The sequence below is a fragment of the Alexandromys fortis genome, unplaced genomic scaffold, assembly GCF_014885135.2.
Source record: "Alexandromys fortis isolate MF-2015 unplaced genomic scaffold, M_Fortis_MF-2015_v1.1 scaffold_48, whole genome shotgun sequence".
Taxonomy (NCBI): Eukaryota; Metazoa; Chordata; class Mammalia; order Rodentia; family Cricetidae; genus Alexandromys; species Alexandromys fortis.
This window is the reverse complement of record NW_026067947.1, coordinates 7505389-7527915: the sequence shown is the minus strand read 5'-3', so window position 1 is coordinate 7527915 and position 22527 is coordinate 7505389. Positions and strand designations below refer to the sequence as shown.

At 37.6% G+C, this 22527-nt stretch overlaps 1 protein-coding gene across 5 annotated transcripts in view; it reads right to left on the bottom strand.

The window, feature by feature from the left end:
* Chl1 (cell adhesion molecule L1 like) overlaps nucleotides 1-22527 on the bottom strand; it is a 215049-nt gene that overhangs the window by 53777 nt on the left and 138745 nt on the right. For all 5 annotated transcript variants that reach the window (XM_050149359.1, XM_050149355.1, XM_050149354.1 and 2 more), the window contains 5 exons: nucleotides 8363-8485; nucleotides 7196-7366; nucleotides 6196-6243; nucleotides 4952-5072; nucleotides 109-293 (listed from right to left, as the gene is read on the bottom strand). In XM_050149359.1, coding sequence (XP_050005316.1) covers nucleotides 109-293; nucleotides 4952-5072; nucleotides 6196-6243; nucleotides 7196-7366; nucleotides 8363-8485 — 648 coding nt within the window. The remainder of the gene's footprint in view (nucleotides 1-108; nucleotides 294-4951; nucleotides 5073-6195; nucleotides 6244-7195; nucleotides 7367-8362; nucleotides 8486-22527) is intronic.

The window sequence follows — 22527 nt, the reverse complement described above, 5'->3', positions numbered from 1 at the left end:
AACTAATGATCAACTTTAACCCATAAACTGTTGAGGGAAAGGTCTGTGAATTGTGTACACTTATTCATCTCTTCGAAGCAGAAATTTAAATCTTAATGGAGAACATACCTTGTACTATGATATGAAAATCATGACTGGCTTTCCCCAAGAAGTTGTTAGCTATACAGCGATAATTTCCTTTGTCGTGGTAGGAGATGTTTTCTATCTTCAAAGTCTTTCCATAATTTTCTTTTGTTTCTCTTCCCTTTGGTAATTCGCTACCCAGTTTGCTCCACTCAACCTGTGGAGTTGGTCTGCAAGAAGTAAAATAAATGCACAGATAAGTAAATACCAACTACAAACAATTCCTCAGTTGACTTACATAGTCACTGTGTCTTATCAGCTTCACTAGAGGACGCACCAATATGGGAAGCAGGGCGTTTAACAGGCATGTTTCATCAGAAGCTCCCTTAGTGGACGACTCCCTAGCAATCTCATCCCTGCTCTTAAGTGAGCTAACTCCACCTGAGTGCTGAATCAATGAAGCTGGATATGAAACGAATAACTGAAGACACTTCTCAAGTGTGACATTCTCCTTATGGTCGGGCATCAAGAGATTCCCCTTCCCTGTGTTTCTCTCAACAACATGGCACAGTAGTCTCCAACAGCCAGTAAAGGAAAACCACAATTTCCCCTTGAATCCTAATGAAGCCGATTTTGGCTAAAGTGGTTGGGAGTGGAGCCAAATGTGTGGGCTGGATGGAGGAGCAGTTCTTTCATTCTTGGCAGCTTGGAGGGAACAGCACAGACCTTGCTTTCCTGTTCTGAGGGGAACAGAGGGAAGGAGACAAGAACTCGGAATCTCCCTAATTCAGAAGCATTGGGGAGATAAGAACAGTAGATCAAAACAAACACAAGCCAAACAAAAGACAGGGATAACCTTGTCACATGCCAACACCTTTCTCTCTCTTACAATGAAGGGAAACAGGAGCACGGACCAAGCCAAGCAGTTTGTGGATTGATCTCTTCTAAAAATAAAGGATGGAAAAGTGACATTCTGTGAGACCTTGACTTTAAAATGTCACTGATAACCAAATATAAGTGGGCACAACTTTGTTTTCTCCTTCTACAAGATTGGAAAACACCTAATTCTATTATTTGCCTTATTTCTGGTTACTAGCTACTACTCTGAGAACTCTCTAAGTGTGAACTGTCTTACTTCTATCATTTTACCAGCATCAAAGAGAAGCTCCAAAAAGCTAAGCAACTAACATTTATCAGATTCAAAGCTTACATTTTTCTTAATTATTTCTATTTGATATCTGTTTTTCAAAGAAATTCATCCTTCTTAACATATGTTTGTAGGCACCAAATAAATAATAATTTCCAAGATTTATTTATTATTATCTTATGCTTCTGTTTTGTCTGCATGTATGTATGTGCATTACATACACATCTGGTGACCATGGGAGCCAGTAGAGGGCATTAGATCTAGTAGACCTGGAACTACAGAAGATTGTGAATGACCATGTGAATCCTGGGAATTTAATCAGGTTATTGGTAAGAATAGCCAGTGATCTTAACTACTTAACTATATCTCTAACTCCAATAATTATTGTTTCAAATTATTTCAGTTATTTAAAATTACTGTTCACAAAGAAAATGGATACAATAACTCAATTATTAGAAACACTACATTGGAGGTAAAGATGGTGTTCTTTCTACAAACATCTGGTATTTTCTCTCAAGGCCAAAGAAATTAACCTCACAGACTTGAAACAACAACTCACTTTTTGACCACATACATAGCACATGGCAGATTTCCTCAGGAAATGGTCATTGCAGACAGATAGATACATGTGGGAGTCTATTGGTTAGCTGTTAAATTCTACAGATCATGCCACCAAGCAGTACTCAGAGTTTCCTACCTGCTTGCTTTTTATACCATCTGTCAAAATGGCAATGTGCCAAGTGACAGACTGCCCTAGACCACAGTTCCTCCCAAACAAATTTTCATGAGTCTATGTTTTAGCAATGCAGGATCTCATTTTTTCTCAAATTCTTCCTTTACTTTTGTTCTTGAAAACAATCACCTCTCTAACACTTTTCACGTCACACAATCAAATGAAATGATTTTAAATCAGAGCAAAATGATGTTACAAGTAGGCGTGGTTTATACAGCTAGAATTCCTGTTTTCTTCTGGAAAATTCTGGATTTTTTTTTTTTTTTGTTGGCTTGCTTTATTTTTAAAGAACATTTGCTGACAGAATCAGAACAAGGATAGGTTGAGGGAAAAGTGTTGTTTAATACTTTTTTGGCACACCACCATACATTATTTCATAACTTTAAATATTTATGCCAGTTCTTATGTGGGCAACTTTTCTTCTGATTCTTGATTAAACATGTAGGAGACACAGATATCATATGTGTTTTAAATTCATGAGGAGTCTGCTTTTATTTCATACAGTGTGAATGTGAATTATTAAAACAGCAAGTTCTCCCCACTGATACTAAGCTGTGAACACCGTCTTCTCCTAATAAGAGTCAAAATATAATTTAACAATTCCCCAACTCCAGGGATCCATAAACTCTAAGCTTTCCAAAATGTGTATGTCTCTGAAAGTTTCCCTGATATTGATTTAATATCAATATTTGGTATGGTGTATGTGTGTGTGTGTGTGTGTGATGCATGTGCCACAATGGTTAGAGATTTGTACTTTTGTTACTCTCAAATGCATGTGATGTTAAACTTCCTTGAGATATATATGATATCCTTCAAAAACTTTTTGATAGTATTATCTTTATTCAGAAGATCAAACAGAATGAATAGCCCAACTCAAACCAGTGAAGAGGGGAAGATTCCCTTCCTATGACCGAGTATCAGGGATCTTCAGGTTGCAAAGGCAAACAACTCTTAAAATATCCATGTTCTTTTCCTGTGTGCATTTCCAACACTCCAGTCTCTACAAGGCACCCAGGAGTAATGTTTCTGTGAGTGGAGGATGAGCTGAACAGACGCCAAATACCTCAGGAAGCAAATGATAGCTTGGCAGGAGATGAGGGGTATGAGTCTCTACAGCTTTGCCTGACTCTGAGTTAGCCTGAACCGTGACAAAGCCTGAAAGCATTTAATTTCTACCACACCAAATGCATGCTGGCACCAGGTGGTTAGCCACAAGTTACAGCAGATGGGAAGGCTTTGACCTTCTCACAGAGCAGGGCCAGAGAGAGGCTTAGCAGGTAGGAGCACTCCTGTCCTGGCAGATGACCTGGCTTGAATTCCCAGCATCCATGTAGTGGTTCACCACCTCTGAAACACCACTACTGTCTTTTCTTTCCTCTCTGGGCACTGGACACATGTAGTGCACAGACAGACTTGCAGTCAAAATACTCATGCAAATAAAATTAAAATAATCCTTAAAAAGCCACACAGACACCAAACTTTTTCCATAGAGGTCATATGACAACATATTAAAATATCTATCAGTCAACATTGGGGACTTAAGGCTTGTAAGTAACCTGGTAGGAAAGAAGAATGTGCAAAGTCTGTAGAAGTTGTACAATAATTAAAATAGTTCCTTTTGCTTCACAATCTAACTTGAAACAAGCCATTCAGACTTTACCCTGAATTATGAACAAAGGTGGATTTTAGTTTTTGCTTTTACTTTCAATAACTAATTAATGTAACATAATTTAATATATCTCAAATCCTATCTGATTAAAGAGACTTTCATTACTTGAAAATTGATTTGAATTTCAAATTAATAAACTGAAAGATGAAATGCCTTCCTCTACAGCATTCATAATGGGAGACTTTTAAATCAGCGGGAATACTTGTAGAAACAGGCAAACTCGTATGACCATGGCACCAATCACATAAGTGTACAATTGTTGCTCAGCTCAGGCAACAATTTTAGGAGATGACAACATGTCAACCCTTAGGACTTTGGTAGAAGACCTGATACAGGGCTCTGATCTTGGAAATATGAGGAAGTCAACCAGTTTTTGATGTGCTATTCCCCTAACTTTAGTGGTCTGGACCTGCTTTTGCACAAAACACAAAAGGGGAAATAAAATTAGAGGACTTTGGAAATTAAAAAAAAGAGAGTAGTGTAATGGTCTGGCAGAAATAAAAGAGATTCTAATAAGACTTTCAAACCAATGAATCAATGGACCTCAAAGAAATGGGAATTCCTCCAGGAATCTCATGCTGGGAGAAGGAAAAGAGGCTGGCCAGAGGAGGAACTTCTCTCTCTTGGAAGACTCACAGTACTAACAACTTGCTGTAACACATTACAGGATGAGATTGATGTTCAGACAACGAATGATGAGTCAGTGGTATGTGGGACCACACCTTGCTGGGATTTCTTCAATGTGCACATCCTTAGAACTCCATTTGAACTTGAGTATCACTTCAGGATTGGAAGACAGACCCAAGAGGGGTCTTCAGATCCCTTTTCCTTTCTTCAAAATATGAGCACACTGAAGAATTCTTTTCTGTTTTCCTCTATAAATTTAACTCTTATAATGGGCTTATTGAGGATAAGTAGCTAGACCTGGCTTAGCGCACAGGTTGTGACCCCTCCCCAAGTACTGTAACAGTGGAGCTAGCCCCTGAAAACCAAAGTCTGGCAAGAGAATAGAGACAACAGAAAATACAGGATTTAAGGGCTTAAGGGCAGATGGGGTGACTACTAATACACATACTCTAAGGACAGCAATAGAGCATCTACTTCATGAACTGTTTTTTTGATCCCTGCATCCCATCAAAAAAAAAAAAGGTACTTATAAGTCAATTTCAGTTGTAGCCTGAAGTTTGTATAAGGAAGCAAAAATTTGTTTCCCCAAAGAAACAAAAACAGGGTTTATATTTTTAAAAGTAGTAACTTAAGAACAGGCATGCAGCAAAGGTCTTTGTTTTGCAGTCTTTAAAACGCTATATGGAAGAGGGCTGGCAGAGGTCGTACTCACAGGCCTTCTGCAAAACACTCAAGCAACAGGGTATCCCCTTTGAGGACAGTCATTGTGGATGAACTGCCACTCTGAGCAGGAGGCAACAGAAGTTTGGGTTTCCTTTGTTTGATTGAATTTGCTGGAAAAGAAAAAAAAAAAAGAAGAGTCAATTCTCTCTATAATAAATGTAGTAAAATTCTATGTTTCTAGTTTGTTCTTAAAGCATGACTTCACATTGTTTTACATGTACATATTGGTGTGCTTCTTCTTAAATACATTCTCTCATCCAAAAAGTATCCAAGTAAGCATGTGTCTCTCAATTTCTTTACCAAATTTTAAAATCTTCACAAGGTATACTACATGTTTCTGTTCAGAAATTGAATACTTATTCAAGACAATTTCTTGAAGACACCCTCAAGCTAATTATAAGTCTGACCATACCTTGCCATTTTGATGATTATGTATGTCTATTGAATTTCATATTCTAAGTACTAGAATTGCAAAAAAAAAAAAAAAAAAAAAAAAAAAAAAAAAAAAAAAAAAAAAAAAAAAAAAAAAAAAAAAACAAACCAGCTTCCTGAACTCAGACTGAGGAAACTGGAAACTTGACTTGAGTAGACACCAAGCATCAACAAAGCAACAAAGTTTTATTTAGCTCTTTAGGAAATTCCTTCCAGTCTCAGATCCTCAAGGATACATACTGTTTTAAGAAATAAATCATTGTAAGTCTATCCACAAAGTAGAGTTTAGAAAGTTTCATTTCTTTTTTCTTAGTAATTTTAAAATATAAAAGTAAATTTCCCAGCTTGTTCCTTGGGCAGCTGAGGAGAGGGAGTCTGAAATGGCCCTTTCCTACAGCCATACTGATGAATATCTTGCATATCACCACAGAAGCTTCATCTGGCGATGGATGGAGATAGAGACAGAGACCCACACTGGAGCACCAGACTGAGCTCCCAATGTCCCAAAGGAGGAGCAGAAGAAGGGAAAATATGAGCAAAGAAGTCAGGACCACGAGGGGTGCACCCCCCATATATATATATATATATATATATATATATATATATATATATATATCCCTTTGCTAAATTCTAAAGCACAGTGGACTACAGAACTTTCTGTACTAAAGAGTTACTTTATAGAAATATTAGCATTGCTTCTAGAAAACTCTTTGAGTAAATAATGAAAAAATTCAAACTGAAATGACAATGAGTAACTAAAGGCAAAAATAAAAGCACAAATGCTTCACATGAATGACTTACCCTTGGAACTAATTTCTGTGGATGAACTTGAATCATTAGCATGCTTTACTGAAATAAAAAAAATGGAAGAAACTAATACAAACAGAATGTTCGATGCTGACATTAATAAAGTATGAAAAGTCAAAGTCATGCATTTATTTAGGGAAAATTATGAAATGAAGTACAGCTATGCCCATATGCATACTGTCTATGGAAATACACATATATACATTATATATGTACATACACACATATATACACATGTATGTTTGTGTATTTATGGAGCTTAAACTTGAAGTTGTGAAGAGACAAGTGTTAATTCTACCACAGAGACTTCAGGCTACTGAAAAGCATCACAGAGAAGAGCCCACATATCATATATACATAAGATAATGGAATAATCTTGGACCAAATTAGACAATGAAGTGGTCATGCCAACCTTCGGCTCCTCCAGAGCCAATTATTCAGCCAGGAAGCTGCAGGGATTATTCTCTGCCTTTGAATCTTACCACTTCATCTCTCACTAATTACTTCTCCCCTTTTGGGAACTCGGACAGGCATTTGCAGATCCAAGTAGGAAACAGAAAATCAATTCAGATAACTTTGTCAATTTGAGAAGGACAAAGAAAAAGCTTGATGAGATAAGAAATATAAATGGTGATTTTCTTTTGACTCATTTTTTTGTCTCCTTCATTTTCAGCCTGCTGATTTATCCAAGGTCACAGTGAGCCCATGCCTGAGATGTGCTTTATGCTCACTGAAAATGAGTAGATCCTGCAGACATCAAATGAAACACATTTGTACTGTGAATTGAGATTTGATTTTCTGGCTGCCAGAGACAGAGCTACTGTGGATTTTCAGCTGCAGATGTTCTGATCATCTGTATGAAGTCTCTGGAGTTAAACGAAACAATGATGGAGAATACAGACCCTGCTTTAAATGTCTTCGGAGAGAAGAGTGAAATCATGTACATATTTGCATTCAGCACAAGTAAAGGAAGAATAAATTATTCAGGACTTACAACTGTTCACAGTTAGTTTCATTGGCATTTTTTGTACAATCGTCCTTAATTTTGGAAATGCAGCAAAGCAACAGTAATCATTTCGACTGTCTTTTTCTTCCACGTTTGCAAAATACAGATCTCCCTTTTGGCTCATGTATACTCTTTCATCTTGTTCAATGTGTTCCAATTCTGCAAGAAAAAAAAATAAAACCTTGCCACTGAAATGGGCTGCCCCTCCTCACAATGTGCATTAGACATTTACATTTTTATTTTCTTTCATACGATTTATATGTGGCTGTGATGTCCTTTGTCTGTTCTTCCTATTTTTCTGCAGTTTGGTCTTAATAAAAGAGCAGTGAGCAGGCAAACAGATAAAAATAGGTAACAATAAAATCTTTGGAAGGTCGAGAATCTCACAGAAACACCAGCAGTCTGAGTGTTCCCTCGCTCATTACCAATTGGTCTTTAACTTTGCTATGCATATCTGAAAACTGTTCAGTTCTAATAACAATAAATTATTACTTTTGTTTTATCTGGATGGCACTTCTCTGAAAAGTGATGTTTCAGCCATCAATCACTGCACTGGGGTGCAGCTGTGTACTTCTAGGGTGAGTGAAGGCTACAAATCTCGGCTGCAGCCAAGTGTAGCTTCACTTACTCTCCTCTGGCTGCTCTATAAATATGATTTTCCTATGTAACATCAACACTCAGAAGGCCATTAGAAAGCATAGGGCATAACAGTCTTTGTAAGAAGAGGGAAGCTTCAGGAACCACTGAAGCATTTTGAAAGATTGGACACAGGATGATACTGAATGTTTTGTAGGTCATTGATTTTATCAGGTAGAACTAAGTTAAAACTGTCATACTAACAAGCAACTACCCCAAGTCACTTCAACTCTGACCTTGCCTGTGTTCCAAAGATAAGGACTTTGGAAGGAAGTTTTGTCACAGGACTGCCCTATCCTATGAATATCCCCCCACCCCTTTCAAATACTGTAAATCAAGGGACGCAATGATTTTCTAGTGTCTTCACATATACATTCCAGTTTATACTCAGGAGAAAGGGTAAAATTTCAAAAGTATCTAATTTTGAATGATTTCTTTCATTGGTTTTGTTACATATGATTACTTACGCAGTGCATGGAACTAAAGTGACCCAGATTGATGGAACAGAACACTACTTACCAATATTCATCCAATAGATGTGCAAAGGTGGGAGGCCTTTGGGAGGGTTACAGGGTAGGACAATGGAATCCCCTTCTTCCACGTCCATGGGTTCAATTTTTTCTTTGGGAAATTTTGGAACACCTGATAAATGGATAACCATGAGACATGAGACATTCATTTTTAATGTAACAATATTTTCTATTATTAATCCCCAATAACATTCCTCTTGTCATAGAAAAATGAGCAACTAAGAAATTCAGCATCTCATTTCCTTGTTCTCATATTATGGATAAGGCAAGATAAGGCTGCCCCCTGTCCTGACACCAGACCTTTTCTCTTTCTATTCCTCCAATTCTAATTCCCCAGTCTCACCCTCAGCTCTACCAGAACCAAATATACTGCAGAGCACCTTTGTCAGCCTTGCCCACTCTCATCTCCCAAATTATCCACAGATCTTTCCCTTTACATTTTTTTCCTCCACCCTCCAACTCCTACCTTGTTTCCAGACCTAAAACCCACCAGGTATGCCCTGCTAATCCAAGGGCTACCCCATCTAAGGCAATAAGTAAGCAGAAGGCAGACACACAATTCTTTTACTGCTCCTGAGATTCAACACACATCTGAGCTTCATTACAAACTCTGCAGCTGACAATCTGATTAGGTCTTCCTTTTCCTCTCTGAACCCATTCCTAAGAAATCACAGAGACCTTTTCTTCCAACCTTTCTTTCCCAAATTCGTCTCAGTGTCCCACCCTCCAACATCAGCAGACATTCCCTGCAAAAACACCACCTGAGCAGGCCAGAAAAACAGGTGACACACAACCATCACACTCTCGGAAAAATCAAAGGAGGAAACAGAAACCAAGAAACAAAATAACTCAACAAAGACAAATCCAGATATCACCAGCTAGACCTATAATCATACCGAATATAGATGTGCAGACACCAATATTAAACACAGTAACAATCAGGGCGATAGGTCTCTACTAGAGTTCAGCTATCTTACCACAGCAGGCCCAGAATATGCCAATATAGCTGAAACACAAGAAAAAAGAACCTAAAACTAAGTTTATAAAGGTAATAGAGGTTGGCTGCGGGAGCTCCTTCCACTCCTTCAGCCAACAGCCTAATGGGGAGTGGTCTCCTACACTTTAAAAAGCAGCAGGAACCGGGCTCTCTCTCTCTCTCTTGCTTCTGGCTTCCTTTCTGGGGTCTAGACTCTCTGTTTCCTGTTTGGGATGGTGATCTGTAAGTTTTTTCCCTTAAATAAATAACCCCTTTTATTATCCATAATTCTTAACTGGTGTAGGATTGTTTTGTGGCTTCAGAGGTCCTTAAAGAGGAAATTAATAATTACCTTAAAGAAACCCAGAAAAGCACAAACAAACCATGTGAAAAAATAAATAAATCAATCCTCAAAGAGTGCCAGGGAAACACAGAGAAAAAAAATGTAGGAAATGAATAATTCACTTAAAGAAACCCAACAAAACAAAAACAAAGAGTTGAAAGAAATGAATAAAACTCTTCAAGACCTGAAAATGAAAATAGAATTAATAAAGAAAACACAAATAAAGAGAATCCTGGAAATTAAAAATTTAGAAATTTGAATGGAAGCTACAGGGGAAAGCTTCACCAACAGCATACAAGAGACAGAAGAGATACTCTTCTGGCCCTGAAGATACAACAGAAGAAATGGATACATCAGTCAAGGAAAATGTTAAGTCTAAAAAACTCTTGACACAAAGTATTAAAATCTGAGACATCATGAAAAGACCAAATCTAAGAATATTAGGAATAGAGGATATGAAAAATTCCAGTTCAGAAGTCCAGAAAACATTTTCAACAAAATCATAAAAGAAATTTCCCTAACCTAAAGAATGACATGCCTGTAAAGGTATAAGAAGCAAACAGAACACCAAATAGCTTGGACAAGAAAAGAAAGTATCTTCAGCACATAATAATCAAAACACCAAACATACAGAACAAAGAAAGAAGACTAAAAGCTGCAAGGGGAAAAGACCAAATAACATATAAAGGCAGACCTATTAGAATTTCACCTGACTTCTCAATGGAAACTCTAAAAGCCAGAAAAACCTGGAAAAAAACATTTTGCAGTCTCTGAGAAACTACAGATGTCAGCCCAGATATACTAAACGCAGCAAAACTTTCAACCAACATCAATGAAGAAAATAAGATGATCTATGCTGTAGCTAAATTTAAGCACAGTCTTTTCACAAATCTAGCCCAAAAGAAGGTGGTAGAAGCAAAACTTTACTCTAAAAGGCTAACTACATCCATGACAACACAGGAAATACATAATATCTCACACCAGCAAGATAAAAAGAAAGGAAACACACACATATATCACCACCACCACCACCATCACCCTCTCTTAGTATCAATGATCTCAATTCTGAGGGTCCCTGGCAGTAGAACCAGGATCTATCCCTGTTGCATAAGCTAGCCTATTGGAGCCCATTCCCTCTGAGTGGGGTGCCATACTCAGACTTAATGCGGGGGAATGGGCTTGGTCCTGCCCAACTTAATGAGCCAGACTTTGTTCATTCCCCATTGGAAGCCCCTGCATGTTGGGAGGAGTGGATGGGGATTTGTTGTGGGGGGAGGTAGGAGGGGGCAGGAGGAGAAATGGGAAGGAGAACTGTGGTTGGAATGTAAAATAAGTTTAAAGAATTAATTCATTAATATAAAAAAGGACTGAAAAGAAAAGACAAAAAAGCATTGAATGGTTGTGAAAACGTGATCCATCTTGCTGCATCCTAGAAATATAACTCAACTTGAAGAATAAACATAACTGCAGAATAAGGGTTGGAAAAATATTCTAAGTGAATGGACCTAAGAATCAAGCTGGTGTAGTCATTTCAAAGTCTAACATTATAAACATCAAAACAAAATTAATCAAAAGAGATAGGAGAAGACATTACATTCTCATCAAAGGAAAAATCCACCAGAATGATCTTTCAATTCTTAACATCTATGTCCTAAATACAAAAACACCCAAGTTTTTAAAAGAAATACCATTGCAGTTTAAATCACTTATTGACCCTCACACACTCACAGTGGGAGACTTCAATACCCCAATGTCACCAAGGGACACGTCCTCCAGAAAAAATTAAGCAGAGAAATGCTAAACCTAATGTGTTATAAAAAATTGTAACAATTATTTACAGAATATTTTACCCAAATATTAAAGAATATACCTTTTCTTCTGCATCTCATGGGACTTTGTACAAAGTTGACCACATACTTAGATTCAAAGCAAGTCTCAACAGATACAAGAAAACTAAAGTAAATCCCTGTATCCTATCAGACCACAATGGATTAAAGCTGGATATCATCAACAACAGAAGCAACAAAAACCTTACAAACTCACTGAAACTGAACAAATCTCTATGGAATGAAAAGTGGGTCAAGGCAGAAATAAAGAAATTAAAGACTTCTAGAATTCAATGAAAATGATTATACTGCATACCCAAATTTGTGGGTTGCAATGAAAGCAGAATTAAGAAGAAAAGTCACAGCACTAAATGCCTATGTTAATTAAAAATTCAAATCAAAACAAAAGACAACTAGTGTTGGCATAAAAACATACAAGTAGATTGATGGAATTGGATTGATGCCCCAAACATAAATTCACACACCAATAGACATCCAGATTTTTATAAAGAAGTCAGAAAGACACAATTGAAAAGAGAAAACATCTTCAACAAATGGAGCTGGTCAAGCTGAATATCTTCATGTAGAAGAATGCTATTAGCTTCATACTTAGTACCCTCTATAAAACTCAAGTCCAAGTAGATCAAAGACACCAACATGAAATCAGATACACTGAACCTAATAGAAGAGAAGAGAAAATGGGAAGAATTTTGAACTCATTGGAGCAGAACAAAACTTTCTCAGTAGAACATGGATAGCACAGGCACTAACATAAAAAATAAAGGGGATCTCTTGAACTGAAAAGCTTCTGCAGGGCAAATGACATTGTCAATCTGACAAAACAGCAGCCTACAGAATAAGTAAAGATGTTGACCAACTCCACATCCAGTAGAGGAGTAACATCAAAAATATATAAAGAACTCAAGAAACTGGATATCAGAAAACAAATAATCCAATTTTAAAATGGGAGCTCAGATATAAACAGAGAATTTACAACAGAAGAATCTCAAATGGCTGAGAAACACTTAAAAAATTGTTCAACATTCTCAGTCATCAAGGAAATGCAAACAAAAACTCACTCATAGGTGGTTTTTAAACATAAAGCAAAGAAAACTAGCCTACAAACCACAATTCCATAGAACTTAAGACAACAATGAGAAAACTAAGAGAGATTTACATAGATCTAATCTACATGGGAAGTAGAGAAAGACAAGATCTCCTAAGTAAATTGGGAGCATGGGGACTTTGGGGGAGGGTTGAAGGAGGAAAAGGGAGAGGCAGGAAGGGGAGCAGAGAAAAATGTAGAGCTCAATAAAAAAAGGAAAAAACTACTTTGAAATTCCATCTCATACCTGACAGAATGCCCAAGATCAATAACATACATGATAGCTTATGGTGACAAGAATGTTGAACCAGAGGAACACTCTTCTATTACTGGTGGAAGTGCAACTTTTTATAGACACTATGGAAATCATTATAGCAGATCTTTAGAAAACTGGGATACGATCTACCTCAATATCCAGTTATACAACTCCTGGAAAGATACCCAAAGGACACTCCATTTTACCACAAGAACACTTGCTCAACCATGTTCATTATGGCTTCAATGATAATAGCCTAAAATGTGAAGTAACCTAGATGTCCCTTCACAGATGAATGAATAAAGAAACTGTGGTAGATTTACACAATGGAGTACTACTCAGCTGTTAAAAAATGACATTATGAAATTTGCAGGTAGATGGATAGAACTAGAAAGAATCATCTTAATGAGGGAACCCAGAAAAAATATGGTGTGTAATCACTTATAAAAGATTATTAGTCATTAAGCAGATCATAACCAAGGTTCAAGCCATCAACAAAGAGAGGTTAAGCAAAGAGGAAGTTCTCTGGGGGCAGTGCAGGGAACTCTCAAGGAGGAGGAAAGAAAATGGATTTTAGAGGTGGACTGGGGGTGGATGGGGACTGGAGAGGGGAATCCGGTTGAGGGGGAAGTGGGGTAGAAGGAGAGAGTTCAGAGAGAGATTACAGGGATTGGGGGTGGGTCATTAGGGAGGTGGCATGAACATGGAAATCTAGAGCAGTGCAAACTTCCTGGCATCTGTGAAGGTGAGCCTAATGAGAACTTCTAATGATTGAGGCTACAGAGTCTCGATTTACCATTTCTAGAGGAGGCTTCCAGTGGGAGGACCAGGTTCATTCAATTGAGTTGCTGGCCACGGGGATTCCATGGAAACCCCCAAACAACCCAGGCTGCTACTCAAACAAAGGGCTTTTCTCTTCCAACCGACAATGTTTCCCCATTGCCAAGGACAACACCCACACAGTTCATGTGGAAAAGTCAAGCTGGTCCCTAAATGAAGCCCTCACCCCTATATTTTAGTCTCTTTGGTATGAGAAAGTACTCCGAATGCTACCAGAAATGTGGACACCAAGCCAGTCACAAAACCTTTGACGTACAATCTGTCCTGCCTACAAAACATGCTAGGCCAATGTAGTACAGAACTTATGGAAATAGCCAAGCAATGTCTGATTTGACCTAAGGCCCACTCCATGAGAAGGAACCCACATCCAATGCTGTTTGGGCAACCAAGAAGCAGAGGTTAGATAGCTTAGACTTCTACAGTAAAATCAAACACTATCAATCTTAAAAAAATCAATAAAATAATTCCTAATGATATTCTGCTATATTCATAGAACAGAGCCTTTTCCTATTACCATTAGAGAGCTTTTCTTAGGCAGAAAATGGGAACAGATGCAGAGACCCACAGCCAGACATCATGCAGAAAAAGAGTCTGAATAGGAGGTTTCCTTCAAATCCCTCCTCTCGGAGCTCACTGAATCCCTTGAAAGTGGAGGTATAAAAAAGTGTAAGAGACAGAGGGCATTGACCACACCAGGAGAAGGCCCTCTGAATCAACTACATAAGGCTAATATGAGTTCATAGAAACTACTGAAGAAGTACAGGGCCTACCTGGGCCTGTACCAAGTCCTCTGTATATATATTCTAGCTATAGGCTTAGGATTTTTAAGGGGCTCTGAACTAAAAATGGGGAGATCTCTGACTCTCATGCCTGCTCTAGGTACCCCTTTCCTTCTTATGGGTTCCTGTGTCAAATTTAAATATAATAGTTTCTACTTCATCTTATTTTATTTTTTACAAATATATATATATATATATATATGTATATACATTATTATTGTACAATCTTTAGTTGTTATTTCTTAGAAGTCTGTTCTTTTCTAATGAAAGGCAGAAAGAGAGTAGAACCAGAATGGACAGAAGGTAGAGGAGGACCTGGGGAAACTTCATTCAAGATATATTGTATGATAAAAAAGATCTATTTTCAACAAAAGGAGGAAAAACCTGGCATGAGCTTGTGTACCCTTTTAAGATACTTTCTGGACACACAAAATGGTGCTTGTGTAAGCCTGAAAATCTGAGTTCATTCCCTGGAACCCATATGGTAGGAGAAAACTGATTTCTAAAGTTGTCCTCTGGCCCCCATGCATGTGCTCTGATAAAACCACTACATGGCACACACATGTACACACACACACACACACACACACACATACAAAGAGAGAGACATAGAGAGACACAGAGATGGAGAGTAAAATAAAAAAAAAACATTAAAAGATATTTCTGCATGGTGAAATCCTTAACCAAAATAATTTTGCTTGTGCTCTGAATAAGGCATAAAAATACTCATGCATGTTTTCTTCCCTGAGGTTCGAGGCAAAGCACAAGATTTGTTCATTTTAGATTTTAGTCCTCACAGGCATGATATCACCTTCTTCCAAACACTGTGGTTTCTTCTGTTGGGCTTATGTTGCCTGTCTCTGGCTTTATTGCAAAGGCAGTGAACATGACTGGCAAATACCCTGTTCAGATCTTTAGCTATACTAAACAAACAAGCAAATCACAGCTCACACAAGGAAATGGGAGAGAGCAAATTTGACCACTCTAAGCTACAAAGAGAGATACCCACCTTGGGATCACTCTAATAAATGCAATTTCAAATAATGCAACTGATATTGGAAAGGAGGGTTTCCAATAATTCTATTGTGTCATCCTCATGCTGGAATCAGTTTCCCAAATACGAGAAGAATGAAGTCAGAACATCAGAGGACTGGCAGTCAACACCAATGCTCCAAGTTCATAGAGAATATTTACACCTATTGAATATTCAAATTGTATTCTGTCTGAACATCATAGAGCTTTCATCCACCTTAGTGGGGAACTTGGCATTGTGGATTCACACAGATCCTGATGCGGGACAACGGCTAGAGGATGACTTCTACCAGCAGTCCTGGCCTGATGAGATTGTTTTTTTTTTTTTTTTTTTTTTTTTTTTTTTTTTTTAAATATGTGTCCTAAATTTTTTTAAACTTAAGCAAAGATTCACAACATATTACCATATTTTCTGGAAATCTAAGGCTTTTTAAATCTCAGTTTTGCACATGTGTTGCCTGTCTCTACAAAGTTTATTTTGGAAACTCCTGTCCATTTCCTCAGTATTTATCATATAGCTCTCTTTCCCCCAACCCATTCTCAGTCTTTGGGGAAATTGTCTGACATTTTGTTGTATCCAGGTACCAGATGTTTAAAAGCAATTGCTTGATATCTAAAATCAAGAACTTTTCCAAACTGAGTATTGTCAGAGGCAGTGGGCTATTATAGTACCATAGCAAGTTGGGCAGGGAAGCTTCAATATCTACACATCCAACCATATTACGGTTCCCTCTTAGTAATCAGATTTATGCCAGATTTTTTTTTTTTGAGACATTGGCAGGGTATGTGAATTACAGCTATCCTTGAGTACCTTTGCTATTGGTACCATGAATTTCCTAATAAAGGCACATAGTTTAGTACTTCACTGTTAGCACCCCAATGATAAAATCACATGCCAGCTAAAGCCCTGGCACTGATTGACAGGACATATATCTTACCCATATTCAAATTTAATAAATCTGTTGCCTACTCAGACTTGAAGTTCTAACCATTTATTTAGTGTCATTTGCGCCACTGAGGCCTAGTGTACACTGGTACGGAAGTTAGCCATATGTTTGTTTTTTTGATGAATCTGTTTATACTCAGAATCAAAAGACAACTTGGGAAGCAAAACACACATAAGACGAATGAATGGGTATATTGTTTTCTATCTAATATTCCAACAATCAAATGCTTAATGTGAATACCCAGCTTGTTGCAATGTAGATAATTAATAAAATACATAAATTATTAGTTGGAAATCCAATCCACTCCCTCAAAGCAAAAAAAGTCTAATGATGCAGACAGATAATACAACCAGTGAAGTGCTATCATTCTTACATTAATTAAATCTAGATTATGAAATTTCAGTTCCCAAACTGTAAACATATAAATTCAGTAAGCATCTAATCCATCCATAACATAAAGAAAAAGAAAAGGCAATTTATAAGCCTACCAAGCCCTTAAACAGATACTGTGAATCTTAAGAACAGCTTTTAACTAAGATGAAATTAGTATCAGGATACAGGGAAGATTATACATCATCTAATTTATAGGGTCATAGCAAATATTAGAGAAAGGATTATTTAAATTGGTTGTTTCATATTTTGGTTACCTTGAATCTTTTAGCCTTCACTATGGAAGATCATGAACATTTAACATTTACAATAAACATTCTCTTGCTTTCTGTTACTGTGAAAACATCATGAACCAAAGCAACCTGAAAAAGGAAAGGGCTTATTGGGATTATACTTGTAGATCACTGATGTGGGAGTCACCTCTGTGTGCCGTGATTACCATTAATGAATAAAGAAATTGCCTTGGCCTGTTGATAGGGCAGAACTTAGGTAGGCAGAGAGGACTGGACTGAATGCTGCAAAAAAAGATGGATGGAGTCATGGAGACTCCATGGAGCCACTGCCACCGGAAACAGATGTGCTGAAACTTTGCTGGTAAGCCATGACTTTGTGGTGATGCACAGATTAATGGCGATGTGTTAAATTAATATGTAAGAGTTAGTCAATAAGAAGCTAGAGCTAATGGGCTAAGCAGTGATTTAAATAATATAGTTTCTATGTAGTTATTTTGGTTCTGGGTGGCCGGGACTAACAAGCAGGCCCTCCTCCAACAGATTGCAGCCCATTACTGAGAGAAGCAAAGACAGGAACTCAAGCAGGAACTGCAGCAGAAACCAAGGAGGGATGCTGCTGTCTGGCTTACCTCTTGATCATGCTCAGCTTTCTTATACAGCCCAGACCTGACTAGACGTGGTGCTTCTCACATTATATTTTATCTCCTACCTCAATCATAATTCAAGACAATCTTTCACAGACATAGCCACTGGTCAATATGATCTGAGCAACTAATCAGTTGAGGTTTTTTCTTCCCAGATTCAGGTTTATGATGAAAACTAACCAGCACAATGTTGTTTTAAATTAAATTGCATAACACAGAAGCAGTCATAGAGACAATTTTTAATTCATATAAGGAAATGACTCTAATTGAAAACCACTCTGAAAGTGACTGACTGATTACAGGTCATTGGTAATAACCATAGAATTATTTGTTGAGAACAGATATAATATGTTTAGTCTTAAGCAATAGTCTTTGCTCATGTGAGGTAATTCTCCTCTTTTTGTTTGCTCTCACAGTTCTAAGGAGCCCTCCATCATCACCAAAATACAATGGTTCATCCCCCAAATGCCCATGTCTTCCAAACTATGTCTCCGTGGTTTCTACTGGGAGATGCTAGAACTTTACAGATGTGGGACCTAATTTTAAGTTATCAGGTTATAGGGAGGGTAATCTTGAAGAGAATTATGGAACTGCTGTCCTTTCTCTTTCTCTTTGCTTCCTTACATAAAAACATAGACAGGTTTTACTCTTCAACATTCTCCCATCCCACTGTGTGCTTCTGTAATCTGGCCCAAAGCAATGAGGCCATCCCATCATGGACCAGACAATGCATAAACGTGAACTAAACTAACTTTCTTCTCTTTGTAAACTGATTTTCTCAGAGATTGTGCTGTGGAGGCAGAAATCTGATGAATACAAGGAAAATGGCTAGAACAGCAAGGGAACCTAATAATGATGTGCTTACTAAGTCACTGAGGCCTACATAGATATCCATCCCATTTAGTGAAAGGGCAAGCATAACAGATGTAATCTGTTTGCTGGGCTCTTTCTCTCATCCTCTCCCTAACAAGCTCAACTAGGATATGATGTGGGAGTGTCATATATCAATCTGTTGATTTCATTGGTTAAGTAATAAACCAACTGCTTGGCCTCATAGCTTAGAACATAGATGGGAGGAGGAAACAGAATAGAATTCTGGGCAGAAGAGGAAGTGAGGTCAGACTCTGCTCTGCTCCTGGAGAGACCCGACAGCTCTGCTGGAGCAGAGACGCCATGCTCAGCTCTCCCTGGTAGACGCGATAGCTCTGCTCTCTGAGGCACACGCGATGAAGATGGACATAGGTTAGAATCTTCCCGGTAAGCGCACCTTGGGGTGCTTACACACATCATTAGAAATGGGCTAGTCCAGGTGCGAGAATTAGCCTGTAAGGGCTAGAGTTCATGGGCCAAGCAGTTCTTAAATGAATACAGTTTGTGTGTTGTTATTTCGGGCATGAGCTAGCCAAGCGGCCGGGGTGTTGGGGACGCAGCCCTGCCGCTCATATTTCAACAAGGATATTATAATAATAGAAAACTAAACATTGTGAATAAAAATTTTCTTTATATTAAATAACAACTTGGTAACTGAGACAGATTAAAACTACAACCACCAAGTGTCCATCACTGTGAAAATAAAAACAATTCCTTGAAGCTTAAGAGAAAACCCATTGTTAAATAAGGAAGCTTGAAACAGGCTTATTTATGAACTCTGAAGCACTGGAGTGGAGGTCAGATGATGAAGTATTTTCAAGACAGCTTGCAAACGATTTGTTAGAAATCTAATCCTTTTTTACTTGCTTCTGCAGCAGCAAAGAAAGAGAACAATTACCCACATTAAGGCCCTGATCTTTGATCCACAGACTTTTAACTGCAACACTGTCATATTCTGACAAGACTTATCCCCATATCACCATAATTTCTCTGATAAGGCTTAGGTAAGAAGAGAAAATATTTTTAAAGCCTGTTAATTGTTGTATCTTAGATGCAGCTGCCCCAGTTCTCTCTTGCAGTAGGTCTAGCTATTGCTTTGTCTCCATAGCAACCACTTGAATTCAGGCTAAGGACCACCCTAACATCTTGTCTTTTACTATATACATTTATTCTCTTTCATCCTATATTTCTAACCTAATTTAAGCTAAAAATATGTTTAATAGAGACATAGATTTATGAAAACACAGACAAAGCAGTCTCCAGGCCAAGAAAAAATTAGTGTATGGGAAAATGTAAATTTTAATTTCAAATATATTCTTTCTAGGGTTCTTTACATCCAATGGGACATAAAGCAAGATTAGAGAGTGCTGACTATATAATAATTTCTCGACTTTCAACCACAATGTTCATGGCAATACGCTGTGATCCAAAACTTACAAACATTTTTAACTAAATGTCAATTCAAATTAACTCCTAAATGAAGTTTCAAAGTCTACATGTCATTGCTCTGTCCATTACTTTTGCTGAATCATCCCAACCCAGGACAGTCACTTCAGCAGCATTACCATGTCACATGAGGGTTCCTTTATGAGTAAATTCATAAAGCATAAATAAATTCAGGTTATGCAAAGGAAAAAGACACATGATAGAAATGCTTTTATACTCTGTGTACTCCACCAAGAGCATTATTGTCTTTCACCTGGTCCTGACCCCAGCTCCTCCCACCTCCATTGGTGGTAATTAGTATCTTCAATAATTTGTTCAGTAGTCTCTTGTTATAATAATTTCCTAAGCAAAATTTTATTCCTAATCAATATTTCATGTGGATTTACAAACTTTAAACCAAAGTAAAACTATACTAGAAACATTTCCATATGATTTGGTTTTATAATTTCAAGTATTCTTAATCCTCTACATTGCTGAGAGATGCTTTCTGCAAGCTTATATGACAATATATATATATGTATATATATATATGTATATATATATATATATCACTGAATCACCCCCAAAAAAAATTAAACTTATGCTGAACATTCTGTGAGGCTAACTGATAAAACTTCGGTGACTTTGGAGAAAGGGAATATTGCAAGTCCAGAGCTAAATAATCTTTAGCCTCCTTAGTATCCTGATCACCTCTGTTATCCCTAACCCTCTTGTGATTATTATAAATATTCTTATGTGACATGCAAAAAATCTCAGCATTCTTCAGACCAATGCCAATGAGTGACAGCAGAGAGCATCGGATGCCTGTAGCAGAAATTTCCACACTGCACTGTAACCTACCTGCCTGACGTGCCCACCAACAAAGCCTTAAAATTCCCTCATTTATGACTTTCTTTGTTCCATTACTATAAATATGTTAGCAACTTTTGCCAGACTAGAATGTGGAATTTGGGGCATCCTCAGTCTGTGTAGTCAGGCTGTCGTTAGTCAGAACTGACTCTAGAATAAGCTTTCCCTGTGATGTGAGACCCAAATTGTTGCAACAGTACATTCCACTACAAATGAAGTTAGATTCTCTCTGTCTGTGCATGCTACGTATGTACAAATAAATATATGTATAGATCAAACACAAATGTTGGTACCCTCCAAATTCCTGTTGTGTGGGGAAAATCACAGATCCCTGTGCAAGGAAAGTGGGGTAACCTAGGTGAATTCATCTTTTAGGAGGTTGGGACACAATATCCTAAGATAAAGGGTTGATATATGCCTTTATTGTACTTATATCTTAAGACGAAACTCTAACAGGAGAGAGGACACTAAAGAGAGTCACTTGTGGCCCTTCCCTTTGGCTGTTACACTGCTGTCTCTTTTCTATTTGCAAATTTACTGTGTTTAACAATAATACAGAACTCTGAGCTGAAGCTAACATTGATGAAAAGAAATGAAGAAAAGAGAAAAGAAAAGAAAAGAAAAGAAAAGAAGGGAAGGAGAAAACCCCTCTCTATTAATTTATCAAAGGAATGAAGCTGGAGATAGAGATCTCAGTCAAGACCAGAATAATGGATTCTTACCTTTACAAAACCAGGTCATTTCATTTTCTGTTTAAAAATTCAGGAACTTTGAAACCCTAGCTTCAATTATCCAAGACTGAACGAAAGCTATTGATTTCTGTGTAGACTGTTATAAGATTTTCACTAAAATAATAAATATATGTCATCTCCAAACTTCTAAAGTCTGTTTATCATTTTTTTTAAAAAGAATATTAAGATGTTTTTCCTGATAGTGGATAAGCCATGAACACACCCAGAACACTTATAATGAATTAATATGCATGAGATACAATGCCAATGTAGGGACGCACAATGAGATTAAATGCCAAGTGTAGGGCCCTGTAGGTCCATTAGAAAGTGTTACATACCAGTTAAAGCTGGAGTGTGGAAGTGAGAAAAAAAAGGGAAGGAGAAGGAAGGAATGAGAGGGAAAGATGGAGGGAGGAAGAGAGGAGGGACATAAGAAGGGAGAGAGGGAAAGACGGAGTGAGGGAGGAGAAGATGAAGGGATGGAGAAAAGGAAGAAGTGAGAGGAAAGGAGCAAGAAAGAAGGGCAGGAGAATGAGGAGTGATAGAAGAGTGAGGGAAAGATTGAGGGAGAAATTCAACTTCTGTTTTCATCTAGTAAGTGGGGTTTGTCTATGGCTTTATCAAACTGTTATATGGTCAATTCAGGTTTTTTAATCCCACACAAAATCACACCAGCCTAATTATTTATGATTATTCTGGGGCCTGATACATGATAAGAAAAGTCTTTACTACATTTAAACCTTAAGCATTTTCAAATTGTTCCTTGTATTCTGGATACTTTTCATTCATCTGATCACATTTCATAAGTATACAGGCAAATAAACAAGAATTCTGACTAAAATTACTCTGTATAAATTAAAGATAGATGGACATTTTAAGTCTGTTGA